This window comes from Tauraco erythrolophus, chromosome 10, assembly GCF_009769465.1.
Source record: "Tauraco erythrolophus isolate bTauEry1 chromosome 10, bTauEry1.pri, whole genome shotgun sequence".
In the NCBI taxonomy this organism is placed as follows: Eukaryota; Metazoa; Chordata; class Aves; order Musophagiformes; family Musophagidae; genus Tauraco; species Tauraco erythrolophus.
In genome coordinates this window covers 8,764,694-8,786,604 of record NC_141474.1, presented here as the reverse complement: position 1 = coordinate 8,786,604, position 21,911 = coordinate 8,764,694, and the positions used below count along the sequence as shown (strand labels likewise).

At 57.6% G+C, this 21,911-nt stretch overlaps 2 protein-coding genes across 3 annotated transcripts; both read right to left on the bottom strand.

The window, feature by feature from the left end:
* Positions 1-2,154: 2,154 nt before the first annotated feature.
* On the bottom strand, positions 2,155-18,945 carry LOC104374527 (regulator of G protein signaling 5). 2 transcript variants are annotated; one of them, XM_086617061.1, is made up of 5 exons: positions 18,911-18,945; positions 6,183-6,292; positions 3,363-3,424; positions 3,081-3,247; positions 2,155-2,575 (listed from the first exon to the last, which is right to left on the bottom strand). In XM_086617061.1, the coding sequence occupies exons 4-5, from the start codon at positions 3,138-3,140 to the stop codon at positions 2,414-2,416; spliced, it is 222 nt and encodes a 73-aa protein (XP_086473187.1). In that variant the 5' UTR covers positions 3,141-3,247; positions 3,363-3,424; positions 6,183-6,292; positions 18,911-18,945; the 3' UTR covers positions 2,155-2,413. The 2 variants fall into 2 exon arrangements, with proteins under 2 accessions (XP_086473187.1, XP_086473186.1); XM_086617060.1 differs by lacking the exon at positions 18,911-18,945 and having other exon boundaries at positions 3,066-3,247.
* Positions 18,017-20,294, bottom strand: HTATIP2 (HIV-1 Tat interactive protein 2). Its single transcript, XM_086617062.1, is given in 7 exon segments — positions 18,017-18,323; positions 18,911-18,972; positions 19,716-19,853; positions 19,935-20,003; positions 20,005-20,043; positions 20,119-20,234; positions 20,237-20,294. Coding segments are annotated over 7 exon segments (708 nt in total). The 3' UTR covers positions 18,017-18,097.
* Positions 20,295-21,911: the final 1,617 nt, after the last annotated feature.

Genomic DNA, 21,911 nt, shown 5'->3' with positions numbered 1-21,911 from the left:
CCCCACACATCGCTGTTGCAGCTAGTGACAGCTCAGGGTTGGAAGGCACACAGAAAGCCAGCCTCCAGCTACATTCCAGCAGTGGCATTTAACTGTGAAACGTGTGAGGGTATCTGGAAATAGCTGATGAAGGATTAAGTGAAAATGAAAGATTCGGGTCTTTCTGCAGGGCAGCCTGTTTGGTTTTGCATGTCTATGAGTCACGCTGGAAATAGGGAGCTTGAACATGCTGAACCCATTTGTCTGTCATCAGTTCATGAAGACATTAGGAGGGTGCAGGGAGCGTGCAGGGATGGAGGTGGTGGAGAACCCTGCAGCAGAAGGGCTGGCCAAGCCCCCCCCACCGCATCCAGCCCTGCTCCTGCCTCCTCCTTGTTGCCACCAGCTCTGGCAGCGGGCGCTGCCGGAGGGATCCTCTACCCTTTTGACGGGACCTTCCTGCCACTCGTGGACTCCCCTGGGCTCTTTGGGGCTGCCCAAGCCACCCCCACGCTCACCCCAGGGGATCGCCCCACCACCAGCACCCTCTGCAGCTCCAGCACCGACCTTCCCAGGCCATTGCTCCAGAGTTAAAAAAAAAAGGTTCCATTTCTGCTGGCTTCCATCCTTCCCCTGTCTCCCCATCCCTGCCTGGAGAACGCAGCCCACTTCCTGCAGCTCGGGACGTATTTTTCTTCGTCACCATAGTGAAACGTGTAAATATTTGAGGCTGGTGAGGTTTTGATCAGATCTTGAAAGTCTTGAAGACGCTGGCAAACCCGTTGTTTATGTTATTGCATTTCGGATGGAGTCTCATGATTTGCAGCTGAGGGTGAGCAGCCAGGAGCTGCGGGGCCGAGCTGCCTGCTGGGAACATGGTTGCTTCGGATTTTGCGGTGTCTGTCGGGTTGCTGGCTGGGCAGGTGGATCCCTGCAGCATGTGCTCATCACAAGCCATGGCACTGCAGGTGCTGCACCAGGAAACCATCGCAGGGAAGAAATGTCCGGGCCCCACGGAGCAGGGGTTCATCCCGTTTGCCTTGAGGCCAAAGTGAGACCCCAGCCACCTTCCACACATGTCCCTGCCCCATCCTCAGATGTGATTTCTTCTGGTAGCAACCAGCAGGCTGGCTTTGAGTCATTTGAAAAGAGCTGCTCTGTTTAAGGTACAGCCTTATGGAAACACGTCCTGGGCAGATGGGAGGAGACAGGAGAGAGAGATGCAGGCTACACAAACTCAGCAGAGTTTGCTGTCTGTTCAAGAATACGGGTTTATTTTTCGTATTTTCAATGATGGTTTTGTCTTTGGGTTCGGGTTCTGGTTTTCGGTTGTTTGGTTGGTTGTTTTTTTTAATTGGATCTGAACAGTTGTAATTAGCAGTATTTTTTTCCCCAGCATCATTTTCTCCCTCCTCTAATCGATGCCTCTCGATTGAGCTTGTGCAGAAGTATCGCTGTGGCCTGCCTACTGCAGAGGGAAGCGACTGGAGCGAGAAGCGGCTGCAGCAACACCCCCGAAGCTGCGATCCAAGCCCAGCGCCAGCCACCAGCACCGCTGCAGGCTGCGCGCGGGCACTGGGCACAGGGACACAGGCTGCAGACTGCGAGCTCAGCATGTCATGCAAGTGGTTGGAGCGGGAGGTCTGGGTTGCTAAACAGTCCCGGTGTTTTGAACAACAGAGCTTGGTTTATCCTCTTTACGTCTGTAGTGTGAAGCGAACGGGCTGGCTCCCAGCTGACTCCGCATGGAGTCACTGGTGAAGCCGTGCTGTGGGCTCGTGCCAGCCAGGTGCAGCCTGTGGCACATGGCCATACCACCGTCCCTGCTGTACAGCTGACCCTGTGGCCCCGGAACGGCAGCTTTCTGAAGACAAGGTGATGCTGACCCCGTGGTGGATGTGCCTCACCGTGCACCCCGGGGCTGCAGGCACCCTGGGCTTGGCCGGGGAGAGGAGCGTCCATCAGGCAGCCTGTGCAGCCTCGGCAGAGCCCTGGGGAGCTGGGAGGAGGGAGGGAGCCTGGGGCAAACCAGCGATAAGGGCAAAACTGGGAGAAATACTGTAATGTCCTAAGAAGGCAGAGCCGGCGGCTCAGAGCCCATGAGTAAAGCTGGGTGCCGCGGTGCCAGCCATGTGCCGGCTGCCCGAGGGGCTCCCAGTCGCTGCGAGGCTGGGGCTGCTCCACCACCCTTCTGGGTCCCAAACCCAGGGAGGATCACCAAGGGTTTCTGCTAATTGGTCTTTGGTGGGGAAGAGACTGTAAGAGAGGGACATTGGGCCATCTGACAGTTCAAAGCACGGGGGAAGATATTTAGCAACGCCCCTGGGTGCTCTTTAAGGGTGGTATCAAGAAAGTGAAGCAGCTACAGGAGAAGGGGCAGGTGATTAGAGAGAAGCAGTGGGACCACCCGTGGGGAAGGCCTTCTGCCGCATTGCTACTTGATCAGCTCCTGATAGAACTCCGACCGCACAAATCTGGGCAGGGAGTCTTTCTCCATCAGGGCAAAGATCCTCTTCTGGGCCATGTCAAAGCTGCTTGGCGATGGCTCCACCAGGTTCTTCATGGTCACAGCCTTGGTGAAGTGGTCGATGTTCACCTGTGATGGGAGTGTAAGAGGGATGGGGACCCTGCCTTTGCAAGGAGTGGGTGATGGCATATCCCCTCACCTGCTCTGTCCCACCAACAACCATGCAGAGGTTATGGGGAGGGACCGAAGCAGGTTCTCGTATCTGAGGGAATTATTGGTGGCAAATCTGTGATGAAGGATGAGGTCTACCCTGGAGCAAAGGTAACTCTGGGGCAAGGGCTACCACAGATCATCATCCCTTACGATTAACATAAACCCTCTGTGGGGAGAGGGGGACAGGCATGTGCTGGAGGTGACTGCAGCAGGAGGCAGCCCAGCAGAGGCTGAGCATGTGAACTGGGGCTGCCAAGGACAGGAGCGTAGCCCATGGGGATGGGGCTGCCCCTCGCCGAGGGTACAGCCCCCCAGCCATGGTGTGGGGTGCCCTGCAGCCATGGCTCTCCTTTAGGATGGAGGCCATCTAGGCAGCAGCCTCACCCCTCCTGGCACTGTCTTCTGCCCTGTGGCCACTGACCTCTTTGGGTGCCTCGGTCTGGATGAACTCCTCATAGATCTTCTTGGCTTTCTCCACCATCTTCACAGGGGACTTGGTTTTCTTGTAGTCCTCACAGGCCACCCAAAACTCGGCGTTCTCCTCGCTGAACTCGGAGCGCAGGAAGCTGCGGAAGCTGGCGAGCCCATCTGTGGGGGGAAGGGGCCATCGCTGAGCGCTGGGGGTCCTGGGCGGGCCGAGCTCTCGCTGGGCACTGGGCGAACATGGGATGGGGGATGTGACCGCAGGGGGACGTGAACTTACAGGGGTTTTGCAGGAGTTTCTCCAGGGAATCACGCCACTGCAGAGCCTCCTCCGGTGATGGTCTGAAGGGAGTAAAGAAAACCCAGGTAGTCCATGCTCACCCACAGCCCCGGTCCAGGCTCCAGGTTTTTAACTAATTGCTTTAAAAATGGGGAGGAATGGAGTAAAGAGCTGTGGGAACTGTTGCAGAGCGGAGGCAATGGACAAGCAACAGAGATGCTGCTGCGTTGCAGCACGAGTAACCTCCCAGGGAGAGCCGAGTGCCGGGGGGATGAGGACCGGCTTGTTCCCCATGTTGTGAGCAGAGACGTGGCAGAACCACAGCACGACTCCGCTCCGCAGCCCGCGGGTCCCCTCTTTCCCTGGGCCCGCGTACAGGAGGGCAGAGCGGAGGCTCTGCAGGCAGCTGGGAAGCATCTCTCTGTTTTCCGCTGGGATGGGGAAGGATGCTCCCCGCTGGGGGGGCGCAGGGGCCGGATCCTGCCAGCCCTGTGCTGCTGGGGCTGGGGTCAGCGCCCCTCCACTCCCACAGCCCGCCGGCCCCATTCCCACGGCCTGCGGCGGGGCAGGACGCCAGCCTCCCTCCCTCCTTCCCTCCCCAGTGAAAACCTTCCGTGTTTTTTCATGTGCGTGGCTTTTCTCTTCCTTTTCTTTTTTTTTTTTTTTTTCCCCAAATGCAAAGCTCCTAACGTGACTAAAGAGGGTTGTGGGGTTTTTGTTTGTGGTTTTGGATTTTTTTTTTTAAGCCTCGAGGAGTTTGACCGAGCTGCCCTGGGGCACAGGGCTCCTGCCCGCCCTGCTGCCCACCACGGGCCGATGCCCGGTGCTGGAGGGGGAAGGAAGCCCCCCACGCCACGGTGTGCTGGGCTGGCTGCGGACTGACCCCGCTCCCCGCAGGCACAACAGCAGCTCGGGCTTCTTTCGCTGCCGCAGGGGCCCGTGCCAGGGCTGAAACCTCTGGGTGCGCAGAGCATCCTGGGGATGGGGAGGGAGCAGCAGGTACAACAACCTGCCGGTCCTGGGGACCTTGGCGCTTTGGCGGTGGGTCTGGGGAAAGCACAGGTGATCCTACCCAGCCGCTCTGCTTGGGGGGCTCCGGGGTGAGAGGAGAAGGGCAGAAACACAAAGGTTCGCTCACGTTGGGTACCCAGCCCTCGTTCGTCACCAAACCACTAGCACCCCAAAGTAAAGACCGTGATGGGGGCTCTGATCATTTGCTTTCTGGACCTCAAATTGCATTTGCACTTGCTCTCAAGGATCAAAGGCTCTCCCTGCCCCTGTGTTCCTCACCAGGTGTCTCCCCCACTCCACTGAGCATCGTTGTGACGACCCAACACAATCCAGATTTCCTGGAAACTACCAAATTCACTTTTCCATTAGCTGAATGTCCCAAGGATGATGTAAGCTGTGAGTGAGATGCTGACAGGTGAGTGATACTGAGGCTGTACAATGGTGTGGCGCAGGAGAAAACAACTCCTCCAGCCTGCGGGAAGTGAAAATGTTCTCCGGCTTTCAGCGGGGACGGCTAATGGCGACAAATGTGTCTCCTTCGCAGGGGCGTCCGGGGCACGGCAGCGACTGAGCGCGAAACGTCGGCACGGAGTGACTGCAGCTCTCTGCAGGCTCACGGTGGGGAGAGCAGGGGTTCGTCTTCACGTTAGGGTTGGGTCGGGTGGGTTGTGTTGGGTTGGGTTTTTAGCAGTCCCTCGGTGGAGGGTTACGGGTTTAGAGTAACACTGCCTGGGCTGGTGGCGAATGCGGGGAGAGGACCAGTGTAAAACAAAAAGTCATGATTTTAAAGTGGAAACAGAAGTCCTTGTGAAGAGTGGGCACGCGCCTCTCCTGGGCTTAGCCATGACACGGCCGTCCGAGCCCTTCGAGATGAGCCCTTGTTCCCGGTGCCATGAGCAGGGCTGGCTGGGCCAATCAGCCTCCCTGACCTCCAGCGAGTCAGGCAGTCTGGGTGCTGTCAGACATGGGTCCTCCAGCGCCGTGTGTGCCTGGGTGCAGCTCAGACAGCAGGAGCAGCTCCCTGGGACAGGGGCAGGGGTCGCTGACGGCAGCCGGGCTGAGGGGTGGCAGAGGAGCGGCTGGGCAGCAGCTCAGGTACTCGGCTCAGGTGCCCAAGGCTGGGCTGGAGGTACCCTGTGAGGCCATCACCCTGTGTCCAGGAAGCCATCCTGCTTTTAGATTTAAGCTAACGTTTCTTTTCAAGGCTTATTTTGTGTCCTTTGAGCTGTTACCCCTGTGGCACAGCTCATCAGCCTCTCTGGCTTCTCTTCTGCTTTGCTTTGCCATTAAACCAGCTCCGTGCTGGAGCACACAGGCTCAGGACAAAGGCAATAAGGTGAGACAGTGCCATCATTGCGGAGCTGCCCAGAGCCAGGCATTGTGCCGTGGGGCCGGGTACCCAGCCCAGGGACATGCTCCTGCCCTGGAGCCATAAGGCTGTGCAAGGCTGGCACCTCTGGGCTGAGGCAGGTGACTCAGAGCAGTCCAAGGGCAGTATGCCTCTGGCAAAACCTTTATCGAATGAACGTGAAATCTCATCAAAAGCAAATTGAGTTTCCGTGAGAAATCTGGTTTCCATAAAGCTGTATTGCCTGACACGTCTTATGCTGCCCTGACGTAACTCTCGGAGCCCGCACCAAGCTGGTGGGTCACAAGCAGTGTGCCACAAGCCGCCTGCCACGTAAAGCCCACAGTGCCCACCCCAGACCCTCCGGCAGGGGCTTCAGCTCCTCTGCATCCCGAAAGGGCTCACATCCACACCTCCACGGGCACGGGCACCAGCGCAGCCCTCTCCGACACAGTACTTACTTCTGGGCCTTGGGCGGCTTCTCCGGCTTCTCTGGGTAGGGGATGATGAAGTCAATGGCCGAGTGGCTTGCTGGAGCAGTGTGCCCAGCTTGGTCTTGATCTCCTTGGCCCTGCGGGAGGGGATGAGTAGAGGCAGGTCAGGCAGGCACGGTCCCTGATGGGGCAGCGGGGCCAGTCCCTGCCCTCTCTCACACGCACCCCGGTGTGGCTGCTGGTGCGGCACAGAGCTGTGTAATTAATTACGCACGGACAAATGGACCCTAATGCTGTAAAGGCGCCTGGCTGAGGCGTTTCAAGCCAGGCACTCAGAATTACCAGCAGCTCTTGATCTCAATCTCTCTGCTTTCTCCTCATCTGTGGCCGGGATAATTGCATCAGTGGAGCTGGCGGGCTGCTCTGGGGATGAATTAGGGGACGTGTGTGCAGCACTCAGTTTCTATAGCGATGTGGCCCGAGGAAGCGCTGGCGAGGAGCTGAGGGAGCTCCCTTGGCAGAGGCGGCTGTGCAGGGTGCTGGGCTGTGCAGCGGTGCCAGCCCCACGCTGAGCCCCGTCCCATCCCACGGTGCCACCCAACACCCACAGCCTCCGGAGCAGGGTGCACTCCCCAGGTCCTGGTGAGTCCTCACTGTGTCCCCTGAGCTTTTTGAGGTCGCTGCCTCTGATTGCAGTGATGCAGGGTGCAGCCCCCACACTGTGCTGCCCAGCACCCTCGCACCACGCAGCCAAAGTCCTCCCTGTCCCAGGGGATGCTATTGCTGACACACAGGTTAGCACGCACCTCTGTACTTCCTAAAATCAGGGTGAAATGCTCCTTGGTGCGCTCTCTGCCCACCCCTGACCCTCCAAGCTCTCATGGCTAGGGACTTACTACTTCCTCAGCATTTTGTTAGGATTATGTTCTTTTTCTATTGCTCTCTTGGGGACCACCAGCAATGCCTGCTGTCAGCAGCCCACCACGCCTCCTGCTAGTGCTTACGGTTTCTTTGCTCACTCCTAAGTAATATATAAGCCTTATGTATGGCTTTAAACATGGGAAATGGCTTTAAATTGAAAGAGGGCAGATTTAGATTAGATATAAGGAAGAAATTTTTCACTGTGAGGGTGGTGAGGCACTGGAACAGGTTGCCCAGAGAAGTTGTGGATGCCCCATCCCTGGAAGTGTTCAAGGCCAGATTGGATGAGGCTTTGGGCAACCTGGTGTAGTGGAGGGTTTCCCTGCCCATGCAGGGGGTTGGAACTAGGTGATCTTTGAGGTCCCTTCCAACCCTAACCATTCCATGATTCTATGTCTGCAATGGTAAGGGTCCTGCAAACAGGCAACTCCTAGGTGCTGCTTTCCCTGGGCAGGGGGAAGGAGGGTTTCAGGAGGTGAAGCAGCCTGGCTAGCAAAGGAGTTTCATCCTCCATCTTCCATCCTTCATTCATTTGGAGGATACATAGACAAGAGGGTTCGTGGGACTTGACAGCAGGTCCAGCTGTCTCCCAGAATGTGCCCTTTTGTGAAATATGACTTGCAACATGGTCCTGAGCATCCAAAGCCACCGAGGAGGCTTCCCTCTGCTGCAGCTCAGTGTTGGCAGCAAGAGCAAGCCAAGCTTTTGCAGAGAAAACTCAGGTGTGCTGAGCAAAGCTGAACAAATGAAGGGGTGAAAATGGACCCCCTCAACCCCATTTTTGCAGGGGCAGGACTCTTCACTGGCACAGCAATGTTTGGTGACTTTCAGGCTCACTGGCATGGGGGTGGATGAGAGCCCGGGGACAAGCTGCTTGCCCACAGGCCGGCTGGGCTCGGTGCCTTTGCCATGATGTGGCCATCGCAGCCGGGCTGCAGCTCCCCGGCTTCAGGGCTCCTTGTGCTTCTCTCTGCTGTTTATTTTCACAAGCCCTCTGTGGACGATTGCTCCCTTGCTATGTCTGCTATTTCATTTCCATTCCTTCAGTTTTTTCCCCTCCCTGTAAATCTCCCTCTGTGTTTTGGTTTTCCCATCAGCCCCTGCGGGTGACTTTTTGAGACCCATTGTGGGCTCTGCTCCCCTACCAGCTGCCCCCCGATTCTGCTGCAGAAACCTGCCTCCAACAGCCATCCTTGCACAGAAGCGGGCAGGGGCCAGCAAGGCCAGTGCCAACCGGCACAGGAGCCGGAGCAGCAGGGCCAGCTGGAGTGAGCAGCCCAGCCTGGGTCTGGATCGCCTGCAGCTGGTGTACAGCACAGGCACAGCAGACCCAGAGATCCAACTGTTTTCTTGGAAAATGTTAGCAGCTACAGGGAGAGCTTCCATTGCTTGTGCTTCTGAGAAAACTTGGATTGTGCCTGGAAAGACCTTAGGTGAAGGGTGAGAAGGTCCCCATGCTCCCTGCACCGAGGTGTCTCTGGGACAGGCATGCTGTTGTGCACAGTTCATCCAATTCCCTCTAATAAATAAATAAAATGCGGATAAGTGCTCGGAGCCGGAGATGGCTCCGGATGCCCAGAGCCCAAGGCTGGCTCTCCTGTGAGCCTCAAGTGCCTCTTGGCACCCCACAGGCTGGCACTGCCATGCCAGGACCCCCACAGCATGACCCCAACCCATACGGATGGTACAGCTGGAGGAGCAGGTGAAGGCAGCAGGAGCTGCAACCCCATTAGCACCGAAATGACGGATGGGTGCAGAGGGTGCCCCAGGAAGGCCGATGAGGCATGATAGCCTCCCCCTGGCTCTGCTTCCCCAGATGTCCATTCTCATGGACACATGGGCTCAGGGAGCACCTCTCAAAGAGGGCTGAGCAGAAATGCCAGCAGCCACCTGGTCCCTCTCTCTGCCACCACCCCACACTCGGAAGGGCAGAGCCAGGGACGCTGCTGTGTCCAACCCGCTGCCAGTGCTGGGTCCTGTGCAGCAGGGAGGGTCCCCTCCAGGTGATCAGACCATGCACCCAATCATGGGGGTCTCATCTGGTAGGAGCAGGGGCAAAGAGCAAGGGAGAAGGGACTTGCCCACCTCTGAAGCAAGGACGGTGGATGCCAGGGAGTCCCAAACAGGCAGGGGGAAAACACAGGCTGTGCTGGAAGCAGAGGCACCAAGAGACAAATCTAACACACTATGGCCTAAGGAGGTGGGAAGATAGGACCAGGACTCTGTCACTGTCTGAGCAGGACCTGGGGACCTCATGACCCTGGTAGAGGTGGGGCCAACACACACAGAAGATTTGGATGCAATCGATGGCGGCTTCCCACAGCAGCCTGGTTCAAAATCTTGCTCTCCAATTCCCAGCCCCTTACAGTGGCTTACAGACACATCTGTGGGGCTCAAGGGCACTAATGGGCCTTAATGGCTCTGAGCAGCCCCAGCTGAGCCCCACACCCTGCCCGCAGCCAGGGCTCCATTTAAGCTCAGCCCCTGGGACTGCTTTCCCTTTGGCTGTGCTATAGGTGGGCTTCTCCCCAGCTGGTCCCTTGGCTTGATGTCCGACTATATCGCAGCCCCATTGCCTGCTGCTCCCAACAGGGCTCCCTGGATGTCTCCAGCCTCTCTCCATCCCATGGGGCTCTTGATGGACCATCAGCAGCTGCCCACCCCGCTGCAGCCCTGCAGGTGCCAGTGTGGGGACAGCAGCAAGAGACTCCCACCCCGAGCAAGTCCTCAGTTGTGGGGCCTTCGTGAAATATGGGGAGAGGCAGAGATGAGGAAGCTTGTTGAAAGAAAGCAAGAAAGGCCAGCCAGAAGGATGAGCGCTTGCAGGCTGGCGGGAGGAAAGGACTATTTAAAGCCATCATCCTGACGTCCTCCAGCAGATGTATTACAAGCTTTCAAGCAAGACTTCAGCAAAGGCTAAACAGCAGGTAAAAAAGGCAGCTGCAAACAAAAAGGCACTCTTTGAAAACTTGTCGGCTACATCCAAGTGAGAAAAAGCAAGAGGACCATAAACTGTGGAAGGCTGAGTGTGAGAACATATGGGAGCAGCCAAGAAAAGTCTGAGAAGAGCTTCCAAGAAGCATTAAAAGAAAATATGGGCTCTGTCAAACACATCAAGAGCAAGAAGGCTGCTGGGGAGGGCCAGGAGAGACTCTGACTTTAAACACAAAACAAAAAAAAAGCAGCTCGAAGACGTTGGAAGCTGTAGCTGAAAGCTAAAGCTGCTGCTGTGCCTGAGGGCAGGGAGGTGCCGGAGGGAATGCCCTTTGAGGGGAAAAAGGCTCCAGGGGGGGTTCAAGAGCCATAAAGCTGCAAGTGTGATACTGTACGGACATGTCAGCAGCAGCGGTATCAGAGGCCATGGTGGACACATGGACAAATATGGTCTATTGGAGAGGAGTCAAAGCAGCTCTGGCAGTAGGAAGAGATTCCTTTCAAACCTATCGACCTTATCGGAAGAGGCCAGCGAGCACATGCCTTGGGGAGAGTCGGAGGGTACCAGCCCCTTGGGTCTGCAGGAGACCTCGGATGGGCTTGCCAGACCCCAGGCAGCTGCAGGGGGGAAGGTCACCTCATGGCTGACGGCGTGGGGAGCAGCGTGGGAAAGGTAGCTCGCAACATGCAGGGAACATGGTGTGTTTCCCTCGGAGGGGATGGCCCTAGGGAAGCGGGGGCTGGGACCATGCTGTTGAACACATCATGCATGGGGAGAAGGGCCGAGCACAGATGCAGTGCTATCCAGGTACAGCACTTGGGGACCAGTCGTGAGGAACATCAGGAGAGTCTTGTGAGACGGGCGACGGAGCAGCTGGTGGGATTCCTCATTGAGCAACACAAAGCAATGCACGCGGGACAAAGCCAGTGCTGCCTCCGTGTGTAAAACAGTGGGCTGTGAGCGAATCCTTTCAATAGTGAGGATTCAAAGGCGTCCCAGAGGTCAGCAAAAGCTTCAGCATAGCAGCAGGGAAAAAATAATGCAGCATATTAGGAGGTGGCAGGAGAGTGACAGCGAAGGATGACAGCAGAGCAGAAATGTGTGGTTCACCTGCACCTGGAAAAGTGCTGCCCACAGCGTAGGAGACTGGGCACGGGGAGCAGGAGGATGGCTGAAGGGCACATTTTGAGCAAAGAAGCTGTCACAGGCCCATGCTCCTGTTGGTGCCTGTGGCGGGAACTTGCTTTCGGGCAAGCGGCATCACCTGCAGCTGAGGAAAGGGGACCTCTCCCAAGCTCCCCCAGGACAGTGACCACCCCCTCCCTTTCATCTAAACACCAGTACTACGGCATTTGCAGGTGCGAGGAAATCCTCACTGGGTGATTCATGTATAAAGTCTTTTTCCAAGTTTCCTCCTTAGGTGAAGGATCGAGGCCCCTGCTGCTGCGAGGAGACCCCGGCACTGTGCCATGGCCCCCCTTGCACTTCTTGCTGGACCCCTCCGAAGCCCCACCAGCACCGCAGGAGTGGAGGGGGCAGGTGTCCATCAGGATGGAAACAGCTGGGGACTGAACCCGCCTGCGTTCCTGGGGTGGGAGCAGCCTGGGCAGCACCCCCAGCACCTGGGCAGGCATCCAGGTGAGCACCGGGGCAGAGGGGGATGAAGGTGAGGATGAGGATGGGTGCCATGAGCGAGGCAGAGTGGGCATTGTGTGCAGAGCTGAGCCTCGTGAGAGGGGCCAGGGCTGGCTAATCCGCGTGTGAGGTGGTGAAAGAGGATTTTCAGGCACTTTGGATCCAGGGCTGTTTTCACCTCAAAGACAACCACTGGGGACTGGACCAGCGCCCCCCCCCCCCCCCCCCCCCCCCTTCCCCCCAAGGGTCCCAGCCACACACTGCATCCTGCTGAGACCCCTCCCAGCCCAGAGCTGGGCAATCCCAGTCCCCATAACAGATGTCCATTGTGAGGCCATGCTGAGGAAGAGCCCCCTGCCCCAAGCCCCCCCGGCACCCCGCGGGCTGGCTGCCCTCACCTCTCTAGGCACGTGTGGGGCAGTGCTGCTAATCCTTTGCACATCTTGGCAGGTTGGAGTTTTCCTCAGCCGTGAGAAGAGTTGGGGTGATGGCTAAAGCAGAGACCAGCAGCTCCGTCTGCAGCCCAGCTCCCCCCTCTCCCTCTTATATAGCGCTGGGAGCTGGACCCTCGCCAGCCCTGTAACCAACGCCGTCCCACCCGCCGCAGCTGGCCCCGGCCCCAGCGGCTTCTGGAGTTTTTCTCCTCGCTAAGCTCACACAGTGGGGGAAAAATGTGTTTTTTTCTGGGGTGAGATCAGGTAATCAAACTGGAAGGGCCAAGCTGCTGTTTAGGGGGCTTCAGGAGCCCCACAGGGTTTCCTCTTAATGATGTATCAGGCTCTAGGTCAGTATTTAGAAGAGCCAGGTAGAAACGCTTCATTCAAGTGAGATTTTTTTTTCAATGAAAAATGCCACTTATAAAAATAAAAGTGCTTAGGAGAAGTCTTGCTGTTGATTTAAAGGCTATGGCTAACGTCAAAATATCCACAGCTTCAGCAGTGCTTATCGGCTAGTGGGTGACAGTGACTTTTGTTCCAGAACAAATTCATCTTAATGTAAGCTAAAAAAAGTAACTCTCTTGGTGATAGCAAATGTTCTGGTTTTATCTGACAGTGACTCTTTGATGAGGTAAAAAGGATTCCCACCCAGAATTTAAGTGGAAAATTTGGACCCTTTTTCCATTCCCCTTCAGCACAGGAAAACACACACCAGAGCCCGGAGCTGCCTGTGACGTGGGATGCGGGGCCTGAGCAGCGACGAGTCGCAGCCTCCCTCTGCACAGCTCTGCCCCACTGGACACAGCCCCTCGCTTGCCTGAAGCTTGGCTGCTGCACAGCACTGCGGTGTTTCTCTTGCTCAGGTAAGATCTCTTTGATTGCTCCACTAAATCATAGAACGGTTTGCATTAGAGGGACCTTAAAGATCACCTAGTTCCAACCCCCATGCCATGGGCAGGGACACCTTCTACTAGACCAAGTAGCTCAAAGCCTCATCCCACCTGGCCTTGAACACCTCCAGGGATAGGGCAGCCACAACTGCTCTGGGCAACCTGTTCCAGTGCCTCACCACCCTCACAGTGAAGAATTTCTTCCTTAGATCTAATCTAAATCTCCCCTCTTTCAGCTTAAAGCCATTACCCCTTGTCCTATCACTACATGCCCTTGTAAGAAGTCCCTCTCCAGCTTTCTTGTAGCCCCTTTAAGTACTGGAAGGCTGCTAGAAGGTCTCCCTGGAGCCTTCTCTCTCCAGGCTGAACAACCCCAACTCTCTCAGCCTGTCTTCATAGGAGAGGTGTTCCAGTCCTCGCATCATCTTTGTGGCCCTCCTCTGGACTTGCTCCAACAGCTCCATGTCCTCCTTACGTTGGGAGACCCAGAGCTGAATTCAGTACTGCAGGTGGGGTCTCACAAGAGCAGAGTAGAGGGGCAGAATCCCCTCCCTTCACCTGCTGGCCGCACTTCTTTGGATGAAACCCAAGATACAGTTGGCTTTCTGGGCTGCCAGCGCACATTGCCGGCTCATGTTGAGCTTCTCATCAACATCATAGAACTCACAATCACGGAGCCAATGACTCCCTGTAGTTGTGACATCTGTGGTATGAGTTCCTCCTGGCCTCAGCCAGGCAGAGTGTAGGTACAACCCCAGAGAGGCTGAGAGGTAAATCATGGCAAAGATGGGGGCCAGCCTGGCTCCAAGAGATCCTGTAGCCAACACCCTGACTGGGCATCCCACTCGGGGTGTGGGCTCAGGCATCACCCATCTGCCACATGTTTGTCTCCAAACTCAGCTGCCTGGGTGACTTTGGAAATGTGCATCCAAGTGCTTTAACACCCACAGCTCGGAGCTGGGCATAGGACACCTTGCCCCCAACCTGGCTGTCCAGACTACAAGGGCACTAATGGCCTTAATTGCCCTGACCAGCCCCACCTGCCCCTCAGCCCAGGGCTACATTTAAGCTCAGCCCCAGGCCCCCTTTCCCCTGGGCAGTGTCAGAGGCGTGCCTGGCTCCGGCTCCAGCTCCTGCATGGACTTTGGCCCTGCACTGCGCTCCTGTCTCCTGCTGTTCTGGGATCACGCAGCAAGCCCGCGGCTGCGTTTCAGCGCGTGAGTGCAGTGACCGAAAGACAGTCTGCTAGAAACCGTGCCTCCTGGGAGAGCTGGGCTTGGCTGTTTACCCGGTTTGTAACGGAAATTGAATGGAAAAAGTACACCTTAAAATTTCAGAGTATGATCTCCTCGAATGACACCTGCATGGCCTTGGGCTGATTAGAGCCCCCTCAGATGCACCCATGCAGGGGTGCCATGCCTGAGGGGTGGAGCGCTGCCCCTTCCCACTGCCTGGCATTGATGTGTCCACTGACCCACCTCTGCCTTGCAGGGGGTGGGGGAGGAAACAACAGTGGTCGCAGAGGATGAGGGTACTTTATGCCTTCATAGGCTGCCAGAATTTTGCTTTTTTCACAGAGGACTCAGGGAGGAGGCTCTGTTATTAGCATAGAGGTACCTCACCTCAGTTTGGGGATAGCCCAGAGTCCAACTGCCCCATCTCCCAGCAGCGGGGGTGCAGCCTTCAGATCTCCGAGGGGACTGCAGCCTTGCTGGGCTATGCCAGTTGCCCTCAGGGCCAGAGAGTGTGCCAGGGCCATTCCTTCACTAGCAGGATGTCACTGGGGTATCCCGAGTCAGTGCCTGCCAGCCCCATGGCTGCTTTGAAAAGCCCATTTGAGGCCGAGGTGCTGTTTGCAGGGTGCGTCACCCGCTGTCTGAGCACCCCCGGCATGGAGGGGTGCGGGTGGCGGCTAGGGGTGGGCGAGAGGTGCCAGTGGTTCTCACGGCTCTGGGGCTGGGAAGAGCAGTGGGGCCATGGAACCGCAGGGGAAACCCCTGCCGCATCGCACTCGCTGCCAAGCCAGTGGGAACATGGCTATTCTTTTCTTATTAATCTTCAGTAATAAAGTCAGTGTTGAAATCTCCGGGGGAGCTCGGATCTGTGGGATCAGGCAGTGTGTGTGAATGCCATCCAGGACACCCAGCAACCCTGCGCACTCTCCTCCCAGCTGCAGCTAGAGCCCGCGCGCCCCTGGAAAGCAGACAGCTGCTCCGGGCACGCTGGGGCATGGCTCCAGCTCTGTATGTCTCCTGCTGCTCAGAGGAGCCTGGAGCTTTGCCCACGGAGGAACTAGATCAGTCCCCTAAAAGACATTTACCTACTTTACCTCTTTCAGCCCTGGGTGGGCAAATGCCCGCTCCTGCGGCTCTGCCGTGGTTCAGTGACTGATGCTCTACTGTCCCTTCCACAGCCCTGGGAGAGGATTTAATGCAGAAAGCAAGTGGGGAAAATTGAGGTCCAAAATGAGTGATGAGACTCCGTGTCAGAGGATGGTAAGGAAGCTATGCCATGTGCCAGCATTGCAGGTGTGTGTTTTAGCAGAGACTTATCCAAAACACTGAAAAAAGAAACCCTACACCATTGAGCAGAAACGAGGATTACACAGAAATAGCTTGTATGTTCCGCAGACCTTTGTCCAGTAAGAAATGTCCGGTTTGTGCGTGTCAAGGCTTTAGAGTGCTAAGAAAATATTTCCAATAAGAAACTACCCAGACCTTCCTTTTCTTCCCACGACAGCTTAATTTCTTTAAGAGCTCTTCTGGGAGAGCTTTTTGGAGCCCCGAGTGCACTCTGAGGACCAGACTGTCTCCTGCATGCAATGGCTGGCTTCCTCCGAGAGTGCTCCAGATTTGTGCCTTCCAACTGCCCCCTCAACAGCCACGTGGCATCTCCAATTGCACCAGATTTATCCTGGGCCCTGTTATTTCAAGACTTTATTATCCTTTCTAACAAGTTGCCTTTTATAGAAGGCAGCCTCGCTGCTTTGCAGTTTCCTGGTTCCCACTGGAACTTTTTAAAAATTAGCATCATATTTAACAACATTGACTTTCTGGTAGAGGGATCACTCTAATTCTCACCCAGGCAAGTATCTGGCAGTCCCTCTGAGTGCTCCTCCTGGCAGATTTTTAACCATGTGTTCTAAAAATGGAGTTTAAAATATTTTTTTTTTCCCCTCAGTGCTTTGGGACAATCATGCAAACACGAGTCCCATAAGCAATGAGCTTAGCGAGCTCCTTCACAGCAAGGGCCAACGCAAGTAACTCACCAAGCCTTTCTGTGATGGCTCCTTCCTTCTTACGGAGCCTGACCCCATCCTGTCCCTGGGGCTCTGGAGAACTTTCTGCTTCTTGCGGAGTCATAATTAATTTTTATATCTTTAGGATGCTTTCTTCAAATCTTCTGTTGCTTGCCTTTCACCTCTGACTTTCCGAAGTTTGCATCCTTTTTTTATTCTCTCAGCTGTATGCAATTTTCACTTGTTTTAAGGTCTTACCACTTCGTTTCCATTCCCCTGTATAAGCACATCACCTTTTTTTAAAAATCGCTTTGAGCATTGATGTGCATTTACACCTATGTAATCCCACGCTGCACGCTTAAAACAGCTTTTGTGCTGCATGAACCCAGCACTTCTCAGATACTTGTGTGATGCTCCTGACCAGCCTACCTCTTCTCTCCCTTCTGACATTAAATATTATTCTAAAGGTATGACTTTTGCTCTCACCTGGATAGTCTAATTGGGAATTATGGCTCTATGACCCCTCATTTGTTACCTTTTAACTAAGCCCCAGGGACAGCTGAGATGTTGCTCAGGTACAGCCCTTCCTTGGCTCCCCATTAATGCACAGTGTTGGGTTACACCATCCCACTGCCTCCACCAAGCTTCTGAGGTCCAGCCCAATGATTAAAGTGCTTGCATGCAGGAAGGAGATGAGGGATCCAGGCTCCCTCTGCTCGCCACATCCAAGTCACTGACATAGGAGCCATGGATGAGGTCAAAGAGAAGAAAACCCTGGAAAGCAGCATTACCCGGAGCACTGGGACCCTGGCCAGCTGGGAATTCAGGAGTCACGTAAGTCCCGTGTCCCAGCTGTGGAGCCGCTGAGTTCCTCGACCCTGAGCACAAGGCCTGAGAACAGCCAGGACGGTGGCTGGGACAGAGCACTGCTCCTCGTGCCTGCTCCATGCCTGCAGCAGGGAACTGCTCCGCTGCTGGCACCTAGGCAGTGCGGGACAGGGGCATGCCCACCCCAAGATGTGCACGGGGGTGGCCTCACCTCTTGCACATACAGAGCACCCTTGGGAACACGGGGCTGAGCTCCGGTTCGCCTGCGTCCATCAGGAAAGCCCCGAGGAGCCAGCGGTGACAGGCGTTTTCAAGTCAACGCAAGTATTTATGTGGCATTTATGCTACTACAGGTACTGAAGTCACAGCCTGGGTCTGAGCAGCAGCACCCCTGTAGCAGCCGCCTCCGCACCCAGAGCAGATGGGTGAGGAGGACAGGCATACGTTGTGCATTTGCAGAGACCTGCTGTGGGCAGAGCCAGTGCCCCAGGCATATCAGCCACTGCTGCTGAGCATCCAGGAGCTCCACCATCCCTGCCGAGCATCCAGGAGCTCTGCCATCCCAGCAGCGCTGGTGCCACCGCATGCTGCATGGGCAGCTGCTCACTGTCTTGGTGCTCCTATGTCCATCTGTAGCATGGCCACTTGCCCATGTGCATTGTTTGAAGTATCACCAAAGACATGATCTGTGAACAGATGTGGTTGGGGTGGTGATGTGCAAGCGGCAGGCACAACTGCAACACAAAGCTGGCACAAACAGAGCAGTTACAGGGTTTTATTTAAGGCTTGAATTCAAGAAATTGCCTGGATGACACCATTTTTTATCTGGATTTGCATGCTGGATCCAGGCAGCAGAGCACATTGTTTCTTCTCGCCCACCAGCCAGCACCCACAGTTTTGATCACTTGACAGAATTAGCTGCCACGCAAAGAACCACGCCTCTACCTCCATGTCAGCCGTGCGAGCACCCCGCTCCTCTCCCACTGTGTGTGTTCATCATCAGCCCAGAAGAGCCTCTGAACCATGAATTGAGGTCTTTTCTGCCCATCCCTGTTGCTCTACGTGCCCTTCTGAGGCGCTGCCTTTCCCAGCTCATGGATGGTCCCGTTCTCCAGCACCTCCACCTTCCCCTCGCCTGGCTGCAGCACGCTGGCCACCATAGCCCTGGCCACTGTCTCCACAGGCACCGAGTAAGCGGTGGGGAAGACCCGAGCCACCATGCCCAGAAACTGCTGGCCCACCCACTCCGCGGGCCGTGACTCCTGGCGTTTGCACAGCAGCACCCTGCAGAATGGGGAGGTAAGGTGGGTCAGGTGGAAACCATTCTCTGGAGAAAAGCTAGAGACTGGCTTCTCCAGACGTGCCAGGGGTTCAGTCCAGCTTGTTAACCCCCCAACATGGGGGTCGTGGGCCTTGGGCAGGGTCCCAAAAAGTGACTGAGCTGAACCCTGTGACACTAAACTCCTTTCCGCAGAGTGCTGCCAAAGACAGGATGGCGGTTCTCCCCGGCAGCAAGAGCACACTATGGCTCAGCTGAAAGGACACAGGTGAGCACCCCCACCCCCACAAACAGTCAAGGTCTCCGGAGATAAGCGCTGACCTATGTCCCCCAACCTCAGCTCTCAACCCAAGCCTTTTCTCCTTGCATGGCACGTGACACTGGCATTGGGACGGGCTGTGGGAAACCGCTGTGCTTGCTCCCTGCAGCACTGGGAAGCGGTGTGCTTGGACTGGACCTGCGTTTTCACCTGCTGGCTTCCTCCACTTCCTTCCCAGCCCTTCCCTATGCATCCTTTCTCCATCTCCCTGCCCGCTGCACTGGCAACTTTCCACCCGAGTTCTGTGCCCGCCCTCCCTCCACCACTACTCACGCTGGCCGGAGAATGGTGCAGCGATCAAAACCAACAGCCTTCACCAGGTTCTCCACTTCTCCCTGTCAGAGCAGTCGGGCAGGATGAAAGGAAACAAGGATGACTGCAAGCACCATCCCTGCCGCCCCGTGAACTCGCAGGAGAGAGCTGCTGAGCCGCGGGGCAGGACAGCACTGATGCCAACGCAAAGCTGGTACAAGCCAGGCACCGCCTGGGCAGCGAGCAGCTCTCCAGGAGAAGGTGATGTGGGGGTGTGCGTCCACGGTGGACACGTTGACCGTTAGTCAGCAGCGCACCCTTGCAACCATCACGCTAACTGCAACCGGACGCTCCTGAGACAGCATCTGGACAGCATGTCCAGCCTGGGGGTCCCAGCACAAGACCCTGGCGGACAGCAGTGAGTCCCGCAGGTATTGGGGTGCTGCAGCACATGACATACGGGGAAGAAAACTTTTGCAACAGGTATGGTGTCACCCAGGGAGCCTGTGGGCTCTCTACCCCTGGACCGTTCACCAGGACACAGGCCTGAGCCTCCCCACCCCAGCTTGGGGTCAGGGAGCCAGGGCTGGGCTGAAGACCCCAGCGGGTCTTTCTGCAGTCTGAAACGGGAGACGGCCACCACATGCAGGTGTTGTCATGCTTCGGACGAAGCTAGTCACGCAGCTGCCCAGCCAGCCCCCTTCCCTTGTCCCCCAGCACCAGGAGGACCCCTAGAGCCATTTGCATCTCTTGAGACCTCCCGAGCATCCCAGCATTTTGTGACTCCCGCACGAGCACCAGGAGCCCACCCCAGCTGCCCGCTCACCTTCACGCGGAGGTAGAGGAAGGTGCTGTGCTGGTTTGCCCCCCGGGAGGACTGCAGGACAAAGTGTTTGCACCCCCCCGCCCGCGCCAGCTCCGCTGCCTGCGCGACGTAGTCCCGGTCCACGCGAACGAAGCCGGCCTGCAGGTAACGGGGAGAGGAGGGTCAGCACGGCAGGGAGAGGGCAGGCAGGACCCCCGCCCCCCCGGGGGTCCCACTCACCGCGCCAGCCTTGGCCCTGGTGGTGCCCAGGCAGCAGAAGCCGACGTCGTGTCCCTGGAAGGCGGCGGCGGTGCTCGCTCAGCCGCTCGAAGTCCACCACCGCCTGCTCCTGCGGGGAAGCCGAGGGTCAGCGCGCCCGCCCCGGCAGCCCCCCGCCGCCCCCGGGACCCCCGGCCCCGCGCACCACGGCCGCCTCCGTCTCCGCGCCCAGGCTCAGCCGGCGCCGCCCGATCAGTGTCACCCTGGAGAAGAGCCGCCGGGCCAGCAGCTCCCGCAGCAGCACCCGGCCCGTCTCCCCGAGGCGCCCAGCACGAAGCAGGTCCTGCCGCCGGTGCCGGCACCGCCGCCCGCCGCCGCCATGCCGGTGCTGGGGTGGGGCGGGCCGGGGCGGGGAGCGGCCGCGCTGCCGCCGGCCGGTCTTCCGCCTGCACGGCGAGGGGCAGGAGCTGCAGTGCAGCCCGCTGCTGTGAAACACGAGGCGAGACCTGTTTCGGGGCTGGGGGAGGCTGCAGGGTCTCTGTCTCCCCGAGCAGGGGCTGCCTCGGGGACGCCCTTCAGCCTCGCCGCTGCTCCCGGCGCACCGAGAAGGACGCCGGCGGATGTCCCCCCTCCTGTCCCTTCCCTCTGCCTGGCGTCCTCGCGTGGCACAGCCCGCGGCAGAAGCTGTCCTCAGGGGAGTTCTCTGCGCCCCTCCCTGCTCAGGCCGAGGGGATGTGTCCTGGGAGGGATGCTCAGAGGGGTCTGGGACCTGCTGGGCTGCTCCTCCCCAAAAACCCCTGGGCTGGGTGTGCACTGCCGAGCGGGGTGCCCTGCAGCAGTGCCCCCCAGACAGGCGGTGAGTCACCCCCCCCGAACACTAGCTCCGGACCCGGCCGTGGCCACGGGGCTCGCACCCCAGTGGTGATGCCAGCCCAGGTTGCCAGGAGTAGCCTTGCGGTGACTCCGGTGTGAAGCAGCTGCTGGTGCCAGAGGAGCAAGGGGACAGAGCCTGCTTCCTGCGGGACGCTCGCCAGGCAGGTTCTGGGATGTGCTGGCAAGAACAGGCTTCCTGCTCAGATCCCTGGCTGGACGTTGTCCCTCTGACAGGGAAAACGGCTCTCATCACCCAGGGGCCAGGTCCCACCAGGAGCCAACACGGGGCATAGCTCTGAAGCGGGCGCGTGGGCACCCCGGGGGCTGTGTGCAGCCACTCCCAAGGGCAGCGTCAAGGGGCCCCGGGCACCGTGATCCCGTTTGTCCTGATTCCTGGAGAGGGAGGTGCAGAGGCCTGAATGGCTGCTTTCGGGATCAGCCAGGTGATTTTTCCAGCCCGGCGTGTCCACCAAGTGCTCAGATGAGGGCTGAGAATGAATCCCTCACGCACGTGCCATGTGCGAGGCAGGATACGCGTCACGACCATCACCAGATTAATGGCTGGCATCCCACTCTGGCTGCCAGTGTGCCGCCGGCACCCATGGCTGCACATCCCATCCGGCGAGATTCAACCCACAGGCAAACCCAGGTGGGTGCAGGAGGGGGAGGCTGGGATATACCAGAGTTTGGGGGCAGCGGGGTCGCACAGCCCTGGGCTGGGCAAGGAGCACAGGGGACTGCTCGAGAGCAGGAGGGGAACTGTACTGTACTGTACGGGGTATTGGCAGCAATATATATGAGGTGCGAGGCACAAGACGTGCTAAGGGATGGTTGGGATACTTCTGGGGAGGGTGGGATGGGGATGTGCAGGGGCCATTTAGCACTCCCGACACTCATGGTGCTGCATTCTCCTCCTCGGCAGGGCTTGGCAGGGACGGCCAGGCACCGGGGCACCCGCTCTCCAGCAGCACGGAGGTGCGGTGCCGGCGCAGCGCAGCGTTTGACTGCACGCCCCAGCCGGCAGCCTGCTGTCCTGACTGGATGGCAGGGCTCCCTGATGCCCTGCCCCTCTCCCACCTCTCCATCCCTGGCACCCACGACTCCCTCAGCCTGTTTGGCGGCCAG

What these genes read in the sequence shown, in the direction of transcription:
- LOC104374527 (XM_086617060.1), bottom strand. Translation starts at nt 3,140, where the DNA reads ATGGTGGAGAAAGCCAAGAAGATCTATGAGGAGTTCATCCAGACCGAG. An exon ending in AAGAGGTCAGTGGCCACAGG is followed by an intron (nt 2,576 to 3,065) that starts GCAGAAGACAGT and finishes CTCCCATCACAG; the next exon opens with GTGAACATCGACCACTTCAC.